This window comes from Octopus sinensis, linkage group LG1 (assembly GCF_006345805.1).
Source record: "Octopus sinensis linkage group LG1, ASM634580v1, whole genome shotgun sequence".
Classification (NCBI taxonomy): Eukaryota; Metazoa; Mollusca; class Cephalopoda; order Octopoda; family Octopodidae; genus Octopus; species Octopus sinensis.
In genome coordinates this window covers 161,680,692-161,700,904 of record NC_042997.1, presented here as the reverse complement: position 1 = coordinate 161,700,904, position 20,213 = coordinate 161,680,692, and the positions used below count along the sequence as shown (strand labels likewise).

Below are 20,213 nucleotides of genomic sequence, written 5' to 3'. Positions count from 1 at the left end.
AAAAAATTGATCTCTGCTTCATAAGCTAGCACATTCTTCACATGTTTACTGAATTATATAGATAGGACCAGATGCTCTCATATCATGCACACATCAATACTTTAATTTCCACTTTTACATATCTGAATATTAAACTTGCACATTGGACGAATATAATTAGATGCTTACTGTAACTATCTAACTCATGCCTGCTCATGTTACGAGTAATAAATCAGCTCGTCCTTCCATGTTCACGTTTGGGAATTTTTCATGCATAGAATACAGAATATGTGCACCAATAACTATGCATAACCCGGCTCCGTCCTTGCACTCATAGATGACTTAAACAGCAATAGCAACACCAATATGAGTGGGAACAAGAATAAAATAAGCAACAACAACGAAAAGAGCAGCAGCATCAAAGAATGTACAGCTGCTGTTAGAGCTACCAGCAACTTGGTTAAACATATATTCAAATAAAAAATGAACATACAAGGCGAATGAAGCCTAAGAAACAAAGAAAGCCAAGGGCATAATGTTCCCAGAGGACTTGAGTCGATCACTATGAAATATTATGACCTACCGGTATATAAATGGCAAAGTAAGAGGGTAGCAAAATATTCTTCTTGTGCACGTAGAAAAGTGTCTCAAAGTGTGTTTCTCACCTGAGACATCAGAGAAGGTAAGCGTTATGGGTCAGTGGAATCGGGAAAGAAGCAAACAAAATACTCACTAATGTATGTGTAACTGAAGAATATAGCTTAAGCTTTTTTTCTGTTGGTCATCTATATACCAAAGTGATCTGTTATGACGTGCCATAAACTCGAATCTGTAGATTTTGGTGGCAATGATAAAGGAAAAGGGAGAGGTCTTCCTCCCAGGAGAAATGATATGAACATACAGAAGTGTAAAATACTTAAATAAAAAAGGTTGGTTGTGAAAAAGGTTGGTTGTGAGGTAGGGGAAACAATTGGAAATCATGTATTCTGGATTCTAAAGCAATCAGTTACATAAAATGATTGACATATTTTTAAAGTATTCAAAATATTTCCCATTTGCAGATGCTAAAGTAGAGTTTACAAAAACAATAAAAGATATGAAAGTTAAAGAAAAGCAACAAGCAACGATGATATGCGAAGTTTCAAAAGAAAATATGACAGTCATATGGAAAAAGAATGGCAAAGAAATCAAAAGTGATAATCACATAAAACTTGCTTCTGATATGAAAGTTCATCAATTAATTATTGAAAATGTTACTTTGGAAGATATAGGAGAATATTCTTGTGTAGCAGGTGATGTGTCTACATCAGCCACATTGTCTGTGGAAGGTACGTTTGTTTGTATATTGAAAGTAGCAACTTAATAGTAGTACTATATTTAGAATTTTTGATTAACACAAAACTAATGTTTACTAATCGTAAAGAAAATTGGCAGTGACATCGCCCTACAGAGTTCAATAGAGAATGAAGAATTACTATAGTATACAGAACCATTACTAATCTATACTATATACGAAAAGTGCACACTGTATGTATGTCATTATTCAGTTTATTGTGGAGGCGCAATGGCCCAGTGATTAGGGCAGCGTACTCGCGGTCGTAAGATCGCGGTTTCGATTCCCAGACCGGGCGTTGTGAGTGTTTATTGAGCGAAAACACCTAAAAGCTCCACGAGGCTCCGGCAGGGGATGGTGGTGATCCCTGCTGTACTCTTTCACCACAACTTTCTCTCACTCTTTCTTCCTGTTTCTGTTGTACCTGTATTTCAAGGGGCTGGCCTTGTCACTCTCTGTGTCACGCTGAATATCCCTGAGAACTACGTTAAGGGTACACGTGTCTGTGGAGTGCTCAGCCACTTACACGTTAATTTCACGAGCAGGCTGTTCCTTTGATCGGATCAACCGGAACCCTCGTCGTCGTAACCGACGGAGTGCTTCAAGATTCAGTTTATTTCAAGATTTCCCGCCATTAGAGTAAAAGCCGGTCTCCAACCTCGATCCGAGACTCCTTCATTGGAATTTAAACAGGATATTTTTGTATGTATGCATGTATGTATGTATGTATATATGTACGTATGCATGTATGTGCAAATTTGTATGTTTTATGCATGTATACTCATGCATTTAGTTGCATATCTAGACATGCTCATATATATTTAAATGATAAACTTATGGAAAGTTTTGCACATTTTTACAGTTCCAGTGATGGATTGGATCTGTAGTCTTCGAATTAGCTTTCTCCTTTCTGGTTTTGAGAAGCCTAATTTCTCAAGATTGGTATTTAAGCAGTGTGTGAGTGTGCAGTGTATGTATGTATGTATGTATGTATGTATGTATGTATGTATGTATGTATGTATATATATATATATATATATATATATATATATATATATATATATCATAGGGAATACTGATAGAAGAAAAGAGGCTACAGTTTACTCCGAATCAAATATCTCCCTGATGAAGCCAAACTTAAATTGTAGTTACTTCACAATGTATAGCACACGCACACGCGCACACACACAGAGTATGTATGTGAACGCAAGTGTACTCGGATGTGTGCGAGTTCTATGTTTGTGTGTCAATGTGTAAATGTATTGCTATGTGCATATCACCTTTCACTGGGTATATCGAGTAAACAGTAGAATGCTTACAAATTTTACTAGTTATACTACAATTTATCAAACAAATTTAGAAGACACTCGTTGTTTAAATATCTTTTTGCAGTGTGTTGTATCTAATATATATGTGTGTGTGTGATGTGTAAATTTAATTGTAACCTATACAAACTTCTCTGTGCATAATTCCCTGTATGATCTTTTTATGTATTATTTCTCCTCCTGCTGCCCATGTGATATTTTCTAACTGTAACTTCTTTCTCCCTACAAGAATATTCTGAATTTACACAAACAAAAAAATTCATAGACAGTAAAGTGAATGAACAGAAACAAGTTACAAATGGAGGTTCCTCGAGTGATTATGGAAAATTTCTTTGCAACAAGAGTGGCTGTGTGGTGATAAACTTGCTTCCCAATCACTTATACTAATCATAGATTTAATTTGGTAGAAATATTGCTGTAGAGAATAAAATCTTCGAGGGAATACTGAAGACTGTTTTAGTTAATTTCATAGTATCTCTCTCTCTCTCTCTCTCTCTCTCTATATATATATATATATATATATATATATATATATATATATATATATATATATATTTATAAATTTCTGTGTATATATTTATGTATAAATGGGTGTACAGGTGAATGAGTATGTATGGGTGTATATCTGCATGTGTGAAGGTGCATATACTAACGGTTAAGGTGTCGCACTCACGATTGCTAGATCGTAGATTCGATTCCCGGGCCGCGCGTTGTTTTCTTGATCCAAATGCTCCAATCCACATTGCTCCAGTCCACTCAGCGGTAAATGAGTAACTCAGGGGGATTCGAAAGCTAAAATGATGCAAAGCGCATTGTGACCAACAATGTATACCAGCATCCGATAATTTGGTCGATCAGGTCATCTTGTGATATGTGTGTATCTATACATGCATGTACATATGTGTATGTGTATATATGTTATATCTATATGTATGTATGTGTGTGTATATTCGTATACATACATATGTTTGTATGTGTACTTATACTGTATATATATATATATATATGTATGCGTTATTTGTTTATATATGTATTTATATGTGTATGTGTAGTTTTACTTATGTATTCATATACATACACATATATGTTTGAGTGTGTGCAGATGTTTTTCTCTGTGTGGTCTATATGTATATACATGGGTGAAAAAGAGTACACTATTACGTGTGGGGGTTGTGTATTTTTTAGTTTGTTCATGTGTCTCTGCTTGTGCTTGTGTTGGGGTGTGTACAGCTTGGTTTTACAACAGCTCATTGAGCTAGAAAGTATTTTGAGATATGTCTAGAAAATTAATGTCCATAAGTTTTTATGTGTGACATTTTGACCTTTTAACCCCATTTGAATCATGTTGTTCAATACTATTTCCTGGTCTGATCTTTATTATTCCAGCTGTCTTTTCCCCATTTAATTAATTTATTATAATTTCATATGTATTTTACATATATTCTAAGCTATTTTTTATTTTCTTATTTTTTTAAAATATTTACTTCAAATACTTTACTTCCTCTTTTTGCCCTCTCGTGTTTATACTAGCAATAAAGAACGATCAATTCCCTTAACTTCTGATTGGCAACTTATTGATATGAAACAACATGTATTTATTTTTACTGACCAAACCAAGTTAATTTTATCTAGTCTCTCTTTTCTATACATTGTATATATAAAGAGAAAATTTTTGAGTATAGTTACAGTTGAATCGGTAACGTAACCATGATGTTTTGGTGATCAAATAAGTTAGCTTTCTTTATTTGCATTTTGTGAATACACAACTGTATTGTATAGTGCGTAACATGAGGATTTATGCAAACAATTTATTCTACACTGAAATTATTACTAAATGAAGAAGACTACGAAACGGGCGTAATCTTAAAGATGTCAAGTGATTAAATAAATATATTCACCTCTCATACCTCCTGATTTTTATAGTCTACTTACATACATATACACATGCGCGAGCACACACACATAAATGTTGCTGCCTGTAGGACAGTCTTCAACTTTTTCTAACCTTAGGGTTTTTCAGTCCAATATTTATAGCTGTAATTGCTTCGGGATCTACTATTCCACAACACACACGCGCGCTCACGCACACACACATACATATATGATTCATATTTCTTTATACCCTACAGAACTGCTTGCATAAAAATGCATAACGCTGATGAGCTTCTCATTTCCAAATGGCATAAATGTATGTCAGTTGACGTTATATTGTTATCAAGACAACTTTATTTCTAGAAAAGTTGTCGTACTGATAACGCATATTAAGGCAGGAACACGTGCCCGAGGCTGTCCTTTCATCACTTGAAAATAATCCTTTTTTTTTTGATGACATGTCAACTTTGGCTTGAGAGAAATTCTCGATTCTCGAAATTATATCCTTCACAAATGGAACTTGCTTCAGTTATCATATGATAAATATGACACATCCTCTAGAGGTGAAGATAATATTAATAAATCAAGAATTTATGCTGTATGGTATTTGCTATACCATTCTTTCATGTTACATATTTGTCTGTGTTACATACATATTTTTGTATAAGTGTGTGTGCACGCGCGCGTGCGTGCGTGTGTATACGATAAAATAATGAAAAATAGAATATATCAGTTTACAATTTATACAGTTCTGCTTCCAAGTAACAATAAAAAAAAACTTAGGAATTCCCAGTAGAGATAATATAAAATATAAAATGTCGAGTCTATTTATTGTTTAATGTTGTTTTGAAGTGTACTGTAACTCTACTATTGTTGTGCGAGACTTGTAAGTCAAATTCAATCATATGTGACTACTTGATATGTTCGAAAATAATTGTATGCTCTGTTTGTGTCACTTCGTTTTCTCTTGTATCCATGTTTTGTAACACTAGCTCATTTTTCCTTAGAAATAAAACCTGAATTTACAAAGAAATTAACAAACATTAAAGTCACAGAAAAACAAAAAGTGGTATTGCAATGTGAATTGTCAAAGGAAACCACAAAAGTCACATGGAAAAAGAATGGCAAAGAAATCCAGAGTGATAATCACTTAAAGATTGTTGCTGATATGAAGGTTCACCAACTGATTATTGAAAATGTTACCTTGCAAGATATAGGAGAATATACTTGTGTGGTAGGTGATGTGTCTACATCAGCCACAATTTCTGTGGAAGGTACGTTTCTTTATATATTAAAAGTAGCTAGTTCCTTACAAGGAAATATAAACTAACTGTTACTAATCAAGTTATATGCCAGCAATAATACGATAATCTAGAGATGACATACTTCAAAGAAGCATGTAAGTTGTGCTAGAGTGAGAATTCCTATATTATTTACCAATCTGAAGGTGATTCATATTTATTTATACCCTGCAGAAGCCCCTGTTGTCAAAGAACCTGATACTGGTGAGTGTCTCCTTTATTAATGGTGCCAATATTTGTGTCTGGTGGTGTTATTTTATTACCCACACGAATTCGTTTGCATTGGCTTTAATGTGATACTATTGCTTTTTAGCAACGATGAATGTAATGCGTCTCCATTTCTGTTAAGCGAGCACTGATAAGGAATATTACCTTATCCTTTGTAAAAAAAAAAAAGATCGGAATTAACGTTGTTATATTTTTATATAAATATATACAATAAGATAGATAAGTATTCATATATGTATATTTCACCTCGAATACTTAATTTCTTGTTTACAAAGTGTTTGTGCAGTATCACAGGATATAAAATTAGTTCAACACTTATTAAACCTATACCTAACTATGCAACATTTTACGTCGCATTCACATTAGAATATCAGGTAATTTTGCACTCCCGATAATATAGACTTAACGAAAATTTTAGATGACATATGTTGCTTGAATATTATATTGTAGTATGCTATCGCTCTTTTATTAATGTGTTTGTCTTGCAAATCTAATTGTATCATATATATACATACAGGGTGTCCCGAAATTAAGGCAACCGAAGTTTCGGGCTTTCATAGCTATCAGTAAATGTGATAGGGTATAAAAATCATACATTATTATAAAAGCTTAGTGTATCTTCTTTTTGTCTCAGACTAAATAAATTCAGATTTATAAATTAGATAATGGCTATAAACCAAAATACAATCACAGCTCTTTACAAAGGGGGCGAAAGTAATATAGCTATAACAAAAAAGCTTAAAATTAAACGAACAAAAGTCTGGAAAATTGCCAAGAAATTTCAGAAGACTGGTTCCATCGCTGATCGACCTAAATGTGACCGAAAAAGATGTGTGCGGATCCCTTAGCTTATCAAAAGTACCAGAGAAAAGATACAGGGAGATCCTCGTCGTTCCGTCAGAAAACTGGCTGCTACAGCAAAAATAAACCAAATATAGATGTATCAAGTAATGAAGGAGGATCTCAAGATCCACTCCTACATGATGATCCATCGTCATGAGCTCACGAAAATTTATAAGGCCATGAGACTGGAGAGTCGTCTTATCCTATGCCAGATTGTTGAAGGCGCGTTGCCCAACCTGGTGTTCACTGATGAAAAGAAATTTGACATCGAATTGGTAGTAAACCATCAGAATGGCCAAGTCTGGAGTGTATCTGGCTCCGTCGAGTGTTGACTCGTAAATCGACGTCAAAATCCAGTCAGTTATAGTTTGGGCGGCTGTGACAGCCACTGGAAGGTCTCTCTTCGTTTTGTGCCCTCGGGTATTAAAATTAACACCCAGCGGATACATTAGCGATATTCTGGAAGCTTAACTGCTTCCATGGGCGAATGAGCACTTTCAAGATGCACCTTTGAGCCGCCAATAAGACTTGGCACCATCCCACAGCTCCAAACAGACACAACACAGAAAAATATTCCGTCGTTTATAGGCAAGGATGTATGGCTCTCAAGAAGCCCCGATCTCAACCCGTTGGATTTTTCTGTTTTGTCCATTTTGTCTGTTTTGTTTCGAGCACTCATCATGCTTCACTCGATGCTCTGATGACAAAACTGCGCCAGGAATGGGCTTCAATTCCGCACGGCCTAGTGCGTGTCGCGTGTGAAGCATTCTCACCTAGACTTAAGGCTGTGTTTCTAAACAGAGATGGTCATATAGAATAAATTGGATAATATCATAATTGTGTATCCGTTACCATTGCATTGTTACTTTCGGACCCGAAATATAACAATATTTTGTTTTGGTAAAATTGAAAAAGTTGGTTGCCTTAATTTTAGAACACCCTGTATATATAATGTACTGTATAATGTATAATTTGTAAATAATAATAATGTTTATAAGCTTAAAGTGTATAAGCATTCACCGTATATCTCGCTGAATTGTATGTTGCAGCTTTAATATTTACGTGTTTCATGTGAAACTTAATTCTGACCCGTGTAACTATGCTTCAAAATCTATTGCATGTTCTTCGTATGTCATGTTGCTTTCTCTTCTCTGTCCATGTGATGTTTCGTAACTGTAACTCGTTTTTTATTAGAAACAAAAGCTGAATTTACAAGGAAATTAACAAATATTAAAATGAAAGAGAAAGAAAAAGCTGTTTTAATATGTGAATTGTCAAAGGAAAACACAAAAGTCATTTGGAAAAAGAATGGCAAAGAAATTCAGAGTGATAATCACTTGAAGATTGTTGCCGATATGAAGGTTCACCAATTGATAATTGAAAATGTTACTTTGCAAGATGTAGGAGAATATTCTTGTGTGACAGGTGATGTGTCTACATCAGCCACAATATCTGTGGAAGGTATGTCCGTTTGTACGTTATAACTAGTTTGTACTTGGAACATTTTGTCTTGCACGTTACTAAATCACTAATCATAATGATAGTTTCTAGCGGAACAACTCTGATGTAGGGAAGAAATACCTGTAAATTATGCTATTTTGACATTTTCTATAATATGTTGTGATAGTGATTCATATTTATTTTTACCCTGCAGAAGCACCTACTGTAGAAGAGCCTGACACTGGTGAGTGTGTCATTTCTTAATGGCGCAAATGTCTATGTCTGCTACGGTTATGTTATTGTCCATACAAATTCATTTGCTTTTGCTTTGATGTGATCATAAAATTGCTTCAATTTTTGGGACACTTCAAAAAAGAAATACTGATTTGTTACAAATGTTAGCCTATAAGTGTAATTCGGTATACAGAGTGAAGAAACAACATTACTTTTGATTTCCATATTTAAAATATGTTAGGCAATTAAATATTACATAGCAGTCAGAGGCTATTATGTTTTCCTCTGATTACGATGAATAGTATATTCATGTATGCATTTCTGTTCATGTCTAATACTCCACACCTGTTTATAAAAAATGTTAACTGTGTGGCAGTATACTGCACAAATCCTCTTCAAAATGATATTTTATATGAAATCATCTATGTTTTAAAGCTGTGCTTGACCATACCTACATAATTTACTGTTTATAGTGTCCTGCATAGTATGAATACCGGAATACCGGAATTTCTGACACAGGCAACATAGACATTGATACAAATATAGATGAAAAGTTTTGTTTGAATAATGTTGGATAGTGTGTTCTATGTCTAATATTCATATGCTTAATTTGTAAATCTAATTGTTACATTTATAAAAACTATATGCTTGGAAATCCTTTGTATATTCTTTGTGTATCAAACCTCCGCCAAGGTAACACCAACGCCCTCTCGACGATTAGCCAGAGATGATTTTTAAAATGAGAAAATCTGAAATAAACTCGACTGCCCTCTCAAACGAGAATACTAAAAATGAACTCGACCGCTCTCAAAAATTAAGATCAGGAAAAAATCCAGAATTCTTGTCCCATTTCGGGTCAGTCCCCCAAACTAATAAGTTTGTGCCAGTCATGAGGTCAAACATCCCTGAAAGTTTCATCCGAATTCATTCAGCGATTCTTGAGATATCTTGTCCAAAGACAAACAAACAAGCAAACACGACTAAAAACAATACCCCCGCCTTCGCTTAGCCAGAGGTTTTTAAAATATTTGTAATAAATATGTAAATGTAGTACTGTCTGCCATACAAGAACTTGACATTGGTGAGTGTGTCTTTTCTCAATAGAGCCAGTAGTGCACGTCGGGTATCGTTATAAAGTTTATCCTCACAAATTCACTTCCTCGTGTTTTCAAAGTAACTACAATGCTGATTGCTAACTATGAATATACTGCGCTTCCATTTCTGATATGTTTGTTTCGTTAAGGAACTCACAATGTTTTGATCAAAATGTTAGCTTTACTCTTAATTTCAATATTTACACTAAGATAGGAAATTAAATACTATATACGATGCCGAATCTCTGCTTCAGGATATTCTTTATGTAAACATCTATATGTTTGCATTTCTTAAATATTAAAGCTATGCCTATATACTTTTACAACGTTGAGAGAGCTATATGAGATAGCACTCAGCCGTTTAAAAGTTTCCTATGCGTATAGTATAAATAATAACAAAAATATATAATTGCTGCTTGACTATTGAGGTGTTTGTGTATTGTATCTAATATTTTTATTTTCAGTTGCAAACCTAATTGTAACATGTGTAACAACTTTATGATTTAACATCCCTTGTATTCACTTTGGATATTAAGTTGCTCTCCCTCTCTCTCACTCACTCTTTCTTTCTCTCTCTCTCTCACTCTTTCTTTCTCTCTCTTTCTCTCTCACTCACTCTTTCTTTCTCTTTCTCTCTCTCTCTCTCTCTCTCTCACTTCAGTGCTTAGTAAAACTAGCTGGGGTTTGCTTAAAAATAAAACTTGAATTTAAAACGACATGAAAAAATATTCATGTAAAAGAGAAAAAAGATACCTGTTTAACTACATAAATTGACAAAGGAAAACATGAAAGTCTCGCGAATAAAGAATGTCAGTGAAATTAAAAGTAATATTCACATAAAGATCATTACCGATATGAAAGTTTATTAAGTGATTACTGAAAGTGCTACATTTGGAAGATATGGGTAAATATATTTGTGTGGAAGAGGCTGCGTGCACCTTACCTGAATAGGATGCACCAGTTTGTATATTGGTTTCAAATTTTGGCACAGGATCAGTAATTTCGGGTGGCGGGTGTAAGTCGATTACATCGATCACCCAGGGCTCAACTGATATTTATTTTATCGATCACGAAAGGATGAAAGGCAAAGTAGAACAGGGTAACTGTGCATTAGAAATAGATCTTTGCTGGACAATATTTTGAATTTCTTTGCATGTACGTTAGTAACTGTTACAATCCATAAATATACTTACCATCGATATTACCGTTATGAATGGAAAAAAATACTTGAAGTGAAACAGTAAATTATAATAGATTGACACTTTCTATAATAATTATGATGTAGAAGTGGCTAAAATTATTTATACCCAGAAGAACCTCCTACTATAGATGAGCTTGACATTGGTGTAATCCTTCTTCATGCCAACGTTTATATCTGGTGTCGTTATTCTATCTAAACAAATCCGCTTCTCTTGCTGTCATTGCGGGAACAATATAATATGGCAATTATGAATAACTGCATCACGATCTGTGATTTTCTTTCACTGATAAGGAACGTTGTTTTAATACAAATATTAGTCTCTGAAATAGTAAACATACTAACAATATTATTTCAATTTCGATTTCGAAATTTGCAACGTTTGTAGCATTTATTAAAACTTATTATTCCATTGAACAATATATTATTGTACAAATTTTCGATCAATTCAAAGACTTCATTTCAGTCTAGAACATGTTAACTTCACTGCAATATACTGTGCAGATCACTTCTAAAGTGTATTCGGTATGTAAACGTAGTTGTCAATACATCGATTTGCAATTTATAGTATCCTGCCTCAAATCAAAACTGGATAGGTTTCATTTTTACAAAATAGATTATGATATAAGTTTAAAAGATATTGCTTGCGAGAATATTGTTGTTTACGGTGATGTTGTTCGAAAATCAATTTGAGTGGCAAACATAATTGTAACCTGTGTAGCTAATTTTATATTTAACATTATTTGTATGTTCTGTGCATGTTGTGCTACCCTTTCCTTTCAATGTGACGTTTGGTAACAAAAGCCCGTATTTTTTCCTTAGAAATCAAACCTGAATTTACAAAGAAATTAACAAATATTAAAGTGAAAGAAAAAGAAAAGGTTGTTTTAATATGTGAATTGTTGAAGGAAAACATTAAAGTCATTTGGAAAAAGAATGGCAAAGAAATCAAAAGTGATAATCACTTGAAGATTGTTGCCGATAAGAAGGTTCACCAATTGATTATTGAAAATGTTACTTTGGAAGATATAGGAGAATATTCTTGTGTAGCAGGTGATGTGTCTACATCAGCCACATTATCTGTGGAAGGTACGCTTGTTTGTATATTAGTAGTAGTTAGTTCATTGCAAAGATATATTTTGAATCTCTTGTGCATTTTAATGAAAATTGTCCACAAAGTTATTTAATGTGGAACAGAAGTACTTAAGGTAATCATGTAAGTTATGGAAGGTTTGCAATTTCTGTATGTTTACATCTTTATTACTATTACGAATTGATTCAATTTTTATTTTTACCCTGAAAAACTGCCTGCTGTAATAGAGCCTGACACTGGTGAATGTCTCATTTCTAATGTAGCCAATATGTATGTCTGGCGTCGTTACATTGTTATTCGAACAAGATTGTTTTCTTTGCCTTCAGTGTGGCAACAGATTTTCTCAACTATAAACGTACAGTACTTCCAATTGTGAAAAGCCACGCTGGTTTCACGTACTTATTAGCCAATCTGGAGTAAATCAGGACACACTTCGAATACACATTATTGTTTTAATTCTAAATTCAATATTTATTAAAAACCAATTCAACATTACTTACCTATATAAGGGTATTTTCAGATTAGATTGAGCAATGTGTTTATGTGTTTATCTCGAAAACTTTAGATTTCTTTACGTAAATTTAACTGTTCGACAACATTTATCTCGAACAGATTAGTTATCTTCACATTAATTTAACTGTACGACAATATTTCTCTTGAATACTTTCGTTTTCTTTACATACATTTAATTCAGGGAAAATATACTATGCAGATGCTCTTCTGAATGATACTCTACATGAAGAGATTGTGATAATATTTTCTAAATATTAATGCGAGCGTAGATGTGAGCATATATCACTTGGCATCTAGGGAACACTTACAAAGAGTTTACAGTAGAATATTTTCAAAGCTTCTAAATTTATGAGTTATATTAGAAATTTAGATGATAATTTCTCCTTCAATTTCGTTGCTTAGTGCATTTTATTCATAGGATTGATTTATTTCACTTGCAAACCTTATCATTTCATTTGTAAATACTATTTTCTTTGGAAATCCCTTGTATCAATTTTGTTTCTTAAGTTGCTCTCTTTTGTCTGATGATGTTTGGTAAAACCTGCTTGTTTTCCCATAGAAATAAAGCCTGAATTCACAAAGAAATTAACAAATATTAAAATGAAAGAGAAAGAAAAGGCTGTTTTAATATGTGAATTGTCAAAGGAAAACACAAAAGTCATTTGGAAAAAGAATGGCAAAGAAATTCAGAGTGATAATCACTTGAAAATTGTTGCCGATATGAAGGTTCATCAACTGATTATTGAAGATGTTACATTGCAAGATGTAGGAGAATATTCTTGTGTGGCAGGTGATGTGTCTACATCAGCCACAATATCTGTGGAAGGTACACTTGTTTGTATATTAGTAGTAGTTAGTTTGTTGCAAGGAAATATTTTGAATTTCTTATTGCGCATTTTTATGAAAATTGTCCACAATATCTTTTAATGTGGAATATAAATACTTAAAGTAAACCTTGTAAGTTATGAAAAGTTTGCAATTTCTGAATGACTAAAGATTTTACTATTACGTAGTGATTTAATTTTTACTTTTACCCTGCAGAACTGCCTGCTGTTATAGAGCCTGACACTGGTGAGTGTCTTATTTCTCAATGGAGCCAATATGTATGTCTAGTGTCGTTACATTGCGATTCGAACGAAATTGCTTGCTTTGGCTTCAATGTGGCAACCGTATTGTTTTTCTACTATAATGTACTGTCCTTCGAACTGTGATAAGACACACTGCATTGCTGTGTTTGTTAGCCTGTCGTGAACTAATCGATGTACACATTGAATAAACATTATCATTGATTTACTTTTAAATTCAATATAAATCATAAGACAATTCATTACAAGCTTATTTCGAGCTTAAAATTCTCAGTTTAGGTGTTACGAAATATATAAGAAATTTAGGAGGTGATTTCTGCTTGAGTTTTGTGCTTCGTGTGTTGTATCTGCAATATTAATGTATTTCAACTGTAAGCCTTATCATATCGTTTGCAGTTATTATATGCTTTGGAAATTCTTTGTATGTATTTTGGTTGTTATTTCATACTGTTTTGTCTCATGTTATGTTTCGTAAGACCTGCTTGTTTTTTTTTCTTAGAAATAAAATCTGAATTTACAAAGAAACTAACAAATATTAAAGTGAATGAAAAAGAAAAGGCTGTTTTAATTTGTGAATTGTCGAAAGAAAACACGAAAGTCACATGGAAAAAGAATGGCAAAGAAATTCAAAGTGATGATCACTTGAAGATTGTTGCCGATATGAAGGTTCACCAATTAATAATTGAAAATGTTACTTTGCAAGATATAGGAGAATATTCCTGTGCGACAGGCGATGTGTCTACATCAGCCACATTATCTGTTGAAGGTACGCTTGTTTGTATATTAGTAGAAGCTAGTTCATTGCAAAGAAATGTTTTGAATTGCTTGTCGTGTACTTCCACAAAACATTGTAAAATTCTGCGAAGTGTAGAAATGAAATGCTTAAGGCAAATCTGTAAACTATGGTAGATTTACAAATTCTGCACTGTTCAACAGTTTTTTTTTTTACTATTACGAAGTGATTTAATCTTTAATTTTACCCTGCAGGGCTTCCTGCTGTTATAGAGCCTGACACTAGTGAGTGTTTGATGTTTCAGTCGAGCCAATATGTATGCCTTGTGACATTACGTTATTTTTCGAACGAAATTGCTTTGGCTTCAATGTGGTAACAGCATTGTTTCTCAAATATAAATGTACAGTGCTTCGTTTTGTGATAAGCCACACTGCTTTGACACACTTGTTAGCCTATCAGGAGTAAATCAATGTACACATTGAATAAACTGCATCCTTGATTTTAATTTTAACTCCAATATTTCGTATAAAGCAATCCACCATTAAATGCCTATTTCGAACCAATACAAGGGCATTTCAGATTACTTTCCACAATATATTTATGTCCTTATCTCGAAAACTTTAGATTTCTTTACATGTATTTAACTGAACGACAATATTTATCTCCAATAGATTAGTTATCTTTACATGAATTTTAGTATACGATAATATTTCTTATGAATATTTTAGTTATTTTTTGTTTGTTTGTTTGTTTTCAAACAAGTTTAAATGTGTGTCAATGTATATAGAAGCTCCTGTAAATGATATTCTATGTGATAGAATGCGATAATATTTTCTGAAATTTAATTCGAGCGTAAGTACTCATATAGTTACTTAACAATTAGCTTACGATGCCTTTACTGCAGAAAATTGGTAAAATTTTCAATGTAGCTATTATTAATTATATTAGAAAAGCAGCAGATAATTTCTCCTAGAATTTTGATGTTTTGTGTGTTGTATCAGTACATCCTACTGTATCCTTTATAAATACTATATTCTTCGGAAATGTTCTTTATCTATGTATTTTGTTTCTTATGTTATACTGTTTATAACATGTTATGTTTGGTAAAAACTTGGCTGTATTTCGTAGAATTAAAACCTGGATTCACAAAGAAATTAACAAATATTAAGGTGAAGGAGAAAGGAAAGGCTGTTTTAATATGTGAATTGTCGAAGGAAAATATTATTGTCATTTGGAAATGACTGGCAAAAAGAATGGCAAAAAAATTCAGGGTGATAGTCACTTAAAGATTGTCGCTGATATGACAGTTCATCAGTTAATTAATGGAAAATATTACTTTGAAAGATATAGGAGAGTATTCTTGTGTGGCGGGTGATGTGTCTACGTCAGCCACAATATCTGTGGAAGGTACATTTGTTTGTATATTACTAGTAGTTAGTACGGTGCAAGGAAATATTTTGAATTTCTTACCGCGCATTTTTATGAAAATTGTACACAATATCATTTAATGAGGAATATAAATGCTAAAGGTATACCTGTTAGTTACGCTATATTTACAATTTCTGTATGATTGGATTATTTTTTTTACTATTACGTAGTGATTTAATTTTTACTTTCACCCTGCAGAACTGCCTGCTGTTATAGAACCTGACACTGGTGAGTGTCTTATTTCTCAATGGAGCCAATATGTATGTCTAGTGTCGTTACGTTGTTCTTCGTGCAAATTTGTCTGCTTTGGCTTCAATGTAGCTACAGTATTGTTTCTCTACTATAATGTACAGTCCTTCGAACTGTGATAAGCCACACTGCAATAGTGTGTGTGTTAGCCTATCCTAAATTAATCGGTGTACACATTGAATAAGCATTTTCATTTATATACACTTAAATTCAATATATATATATACCTTAATGCAATTCAACATTAATTGCCTATTTCGAGCCTGTATAAGTGTATTTTCAGATTACATTGAGCGATATTTATGTGCCTATTATTCTTTACATATACTTACTTGTGTGACAATATACGCTAGGTAATCTGCTAAGTGATATTCTATGTGATCAGATTAAAATATTTACTTAATATTAATGCGAACGTACGAATCATATACCACGAAGCATCTATTACGATTTTGCAATCAGTTTACGGTACAATATTTTTAAAAGTTCTTACTGTAAATGTTATGAAGTATATTAGTTGTTCCTTGTGTTGTATCTGTAATATCAATTATTTCAACTGTAAGCTTTATCGTATCGTTTGCAATTTTTATATGCTTTGGAAATTCCTTGTTTGTAATTTGGATATGTTATGCTGTTTTGTCTCATGTTATGTTTCGTAAAATCTGTTTGTTTTTTCTTAGAAATCAAACCTGAATTTACAAAGAAACTAACAAATATTAAATTGAAAGAAAAAGAAAAGGCTGTTTTAGTATGTGAATTGTCAAAGGAAAACATTAAAGTCACATGGAAAAAGAATGGCAAAGAAATTCAAAGTGATGATCACCTGAAGATTGTTGCCGATATGAAAGTTCACCAAATGATTATTGAAAATGTTACTTTGCAAGATATAGGAGAATATTCCTGTGTGACAGGTGATGTGTCTACATCAGCCACAATATCTGTGGAAGGTACGCTTGTTTGTATATTAGTAGAAGCTAATTCATTGCAAAGAAATGTTTTGAATTGCTTGTCGTGTACTTCTACTAATCAGTGTAAAAATTCTGCGAAAATTTAGTTAATCTAGAAAAGAAATGCTTAAGGTAAATCTGTAAAGTGTGGTAGATTTGCTATTTGTACTTTATTCAATATTCTTTTTCATTATGAAGCAATTTTATTTATATTTCTATCCTGCAGAACTACCTGCTGTAATAGAGCCTGACACTGGTGAGTGTCGTTTTTCTCATTGGAGCCAATAAATACATCTGGCGTCATTGCTTTGTTACTCGAACAAAATTGTTTGCTTTGGCTTCAATGTAACAACAGTATTGAGTCTCAAATATAAATGTACAATGCTTCTGTTTGTGATATGCTACACTGCTTTATCGCTCTTGTTAGTTAATTGCAAGTAAATCGGCGAGCACATTAAATAAACATTATCATTGATATACTTTTAAATTGATTATTTATTATCAGGAATTTCAACGTTATATGCTTATTTCGAGACGATTTCAGATCACATGTGCTTAACTAGAATACTTTAGTTTTCTGTAGCTATATTTAATTGTACGACAACATACTAATCAAAATCTCTTCTGAATTATATTCTATAGGAAATATTATGATATTTTCTAGGTAATGCGATTGTAAGTATGCAGATATCACTTCGCATCTAGTAGGATCTTTCACTGAGTTTACAGTAGAATATTTTTTTTAATTCTCAATGAAATTATAAATTTTAATAGGAATTTGGAAGATAATTTGTTGTTTAGAAGGTGATTCCGTTGTTTAGTGTGTTGTATTAGTAATATTAATGTATTCTACATGTTGTATTTTACTTGTAAACATTATTGTCATTTGTAAATACTATATTCTTTGGAAATTCGTTTATGTATGTATTTCATGTTACGATGTTTCGTCTCATGTTATGTTTGGTATAAACGTACTTGTATTTTTTCTTAGAAATCAAACCTGAATTCACAAGGAAATTAACAAATATTAAAATGAAAGAAAAAGAAAAGGCTGTTTTAATATGTGAATTGTCAAAGGAAAACATAAAAGTCATTTGGAAAAAGAATGGCAAAGAAATTCAGAGTGATAATCGCTTGAAGATTGTTGCTGATATGAAGGTTCATCAATTAATAATTGAAAATGTTACTTTGGAAGATATAGGAGAATATTCTTGTGTGGCAGGCGATGTTTCTACATCAGCCACAATATCTGTGGAAGGTACATTCATTTGTTTGTATATTACTAGTTGTTAGTTTGTTGCAAGGAAATATTTTGAAGTTCTTATTGCGCATTTTTATGAAAATTGTACACAATATCATTTAATGAGGAATATAAATGCTAAAGGTATACCTGTTAGTTACGCTATATTTACAATTTCTGTATGATTGGATTATTTTTTTTACTATTACGTAGTGATTTAATTTTTACTTTCACCCTGCAGAACTGCCTGCTGTTATAGAACCTGACACTGGTGAGTGTCTTATTTCTCAATGGAGCCAATATGTATGTCTAGTGTCGTTACGTTGTTCTTCGTGCAAATTTGTCTGCTTTGGCTTCAATGTAGCTACAGTATTGTTTCTCTACTATAATGTACAGTCCTTCGAACTGTGATAAGCCACACTGCAATAGTGTGTGTGTTAGCCTATCCTAAATTAATCGGTGTACACATTGAATAAGCATTTTCATTTATATACACTTAAATTCAATATATATATATACCTTAATGCAATTCAACATTAATTGCCTATTTCGAACCTGTATAAGTGTATTTCCAGATTACATTGAGCAATATTTATGTGCCTATTTTTCTTTACATATATTTATTTGTGTGACAATATACGCTAGGTCATCTGCTAAGAGATATTCTATGTGATAGATTATAATATTTCCTTAATATTAATGCGGGCGTACGCATCCATATATCACTAAGCATCTAGTAAGATCTTGCAATCAGTTTACGGTACAATATTTAAAAAAGGCTTAGTGTAAGTGTTATGAAGTATATTAGAAATTCTTGAATTGCGTTGTTTCGTGTGTAGTATCTGTAATATCAATTATTTCATCTCTGGCTTTATCGTATCGTTTGCAGTTGTTATATGCTTTGGAAATTCCTTGTTTGTATTTTGTTATGTTTCACTGTTTTGTCTCATGTTATGTTTCGTAAAATCTTTTTGTTTTTTCTCAGAAATCAAACCTGAATTTATAAAGAAACTAACAAATATTAAATTGAAAGAAAAAGAAAAGGCTGTTTTAATATGTGAATTGTCAAAGGAGAACATTAAAGTCACTTGGAAAAAGAATGGCAAAGAAATTCAAAGTGATGATCACTTGAAGATTGTTGCCGATATGAAAGTTCACCAAATGATTATAGAAAATGTTACTTTGCAAGATATAGGAGAATATTCCTGTGTGACAGGTGATGTGTCTACATCAGCCACAATATCTGTGGAAGGTACGCTTGTTTGTATATTAGAAGTAGTTAATTCATTGCAAAGAAGTGTTGTTAGTTGCTTGTTGTGTACTTCTACTAATCAGTGTAAAAATACTGCGAAAAGGTAGTTAATCTAGAAAAGAAATGCTTAAGGTAAATCTGTAAAGTGTGGTAGATTTGCTATTTGTACTTTATTCAATATTCTTTTTCATTATGAAGCAATTTTATTTATATTTCTATCCTGCAGAACTACCTGCTGTAATGGAACCTGACACTGGTGAGTGTCTTATTTCTCATTGGAGCCAATAAATACATCTGGCGTCATTGCTTTGTTACTCGAACAAAATTGTTTGCTTTGGCTTCAATGTAACAACAGTATTGAGTCTCAAATATAAATATACAATGCTTCTGTTTGTGATATGCTACACTGCTTTATCGCTCTTGTTAGTTAATTGCAAGTAAATCGGCGAGCACATTAAATAAACATTATCATTGATATACTTTTAAATTGATTATTTATTATCTGGTAATTCAACTTTAAATGCTTATTTCGAGCCGATATAAGGGTATTTTCAATTACATTGAACTCTATATTCATCTGCTTATCTCGAATATTTAGTTTTCTGTGGATTAATTTTATCGTACAACATACCAACCAAATCTCTTCTAAATTATATTCTATACGAAAGATTATGACAATTTCTAGATAATGCTATTGTATTATGCAGATATCACTTAGCATCTAGTAGGATCTTTCAGTGAGTTTACAGTAGAATATTTTTTTTTTAATTCTCAAGATAGTTATAAATTTTAATAGGAATTTAGAAGATAATTTGTTGTTTAGAAG

At 32.5% G+C, this 20,213-nt stretch overlaps 1 protein-coding gene across 1 annotated transcript in view; it reads left to right on the top strand.

Annotated features, from left to right (window-relative positions):
- LOC115210729 (titin) overlaps positions 1-20,213 on the top strand; it is a 678,167-nt gene that overhangs the window by 324,930 nt on the left and 333,024 nt on the right. The window contains exons 231-247 of the mRNA XM_036506041.1: positions 1,041-1,307; positions 5,517-5,783; positions 5,985-6,014; positions 8,076-8,342; positions 8,536-8,565; positions 11,670-11,936; positions 12,150-12,179; positions 13,013-13,279; positions 13,495-13,524; positions 14,038-14,304; positions 15,898-15,927; positions 16,629-16,895; positions 17,122-17,151; positions 17,887-18,153; positions 18,377-18,406; positions 19,121-19,387; positions 19,614-19,643. Coding sequence (XP_036361934.1) covers positions 1,041-1,307; positions 5,517-5,783; positions 5,985-6,014; positions 8,076-8,342; positions 8,536-8,565; positions 11,670-11,936; positions 12,150-12,179; positions 13,013-13,279; positions 13,495-13,524; positions 14,038-14,304; positions 15,898-15,927; positions 16,629-16,895; positions 17,122-17,151; positions 17,887-18,153; positions 18,377-18,406; positions 19,121-19,387; positions 19,614-19,643 — 2,643 coding nt within the window. The remainder of the gene's footprint in view (positions 1-1,040; positions 1,308-5,516; positions 5,784-5,984; positions 6,015-8,075; positions 8,343-8,535; positions 8,566-11,669; positions 11,937-12,149; positions 12,180-13,012; positions 13,280-13,494; positions 13,525-14,037; positions 14,305-15,897; positions 15,928-16,628; positions 16,896-17,121; positions 17,152-17,886; positions 18,154-18,376; positions 18,407-19,120; positions 19,388-19,613; positions 19,644-20,213) is intronic.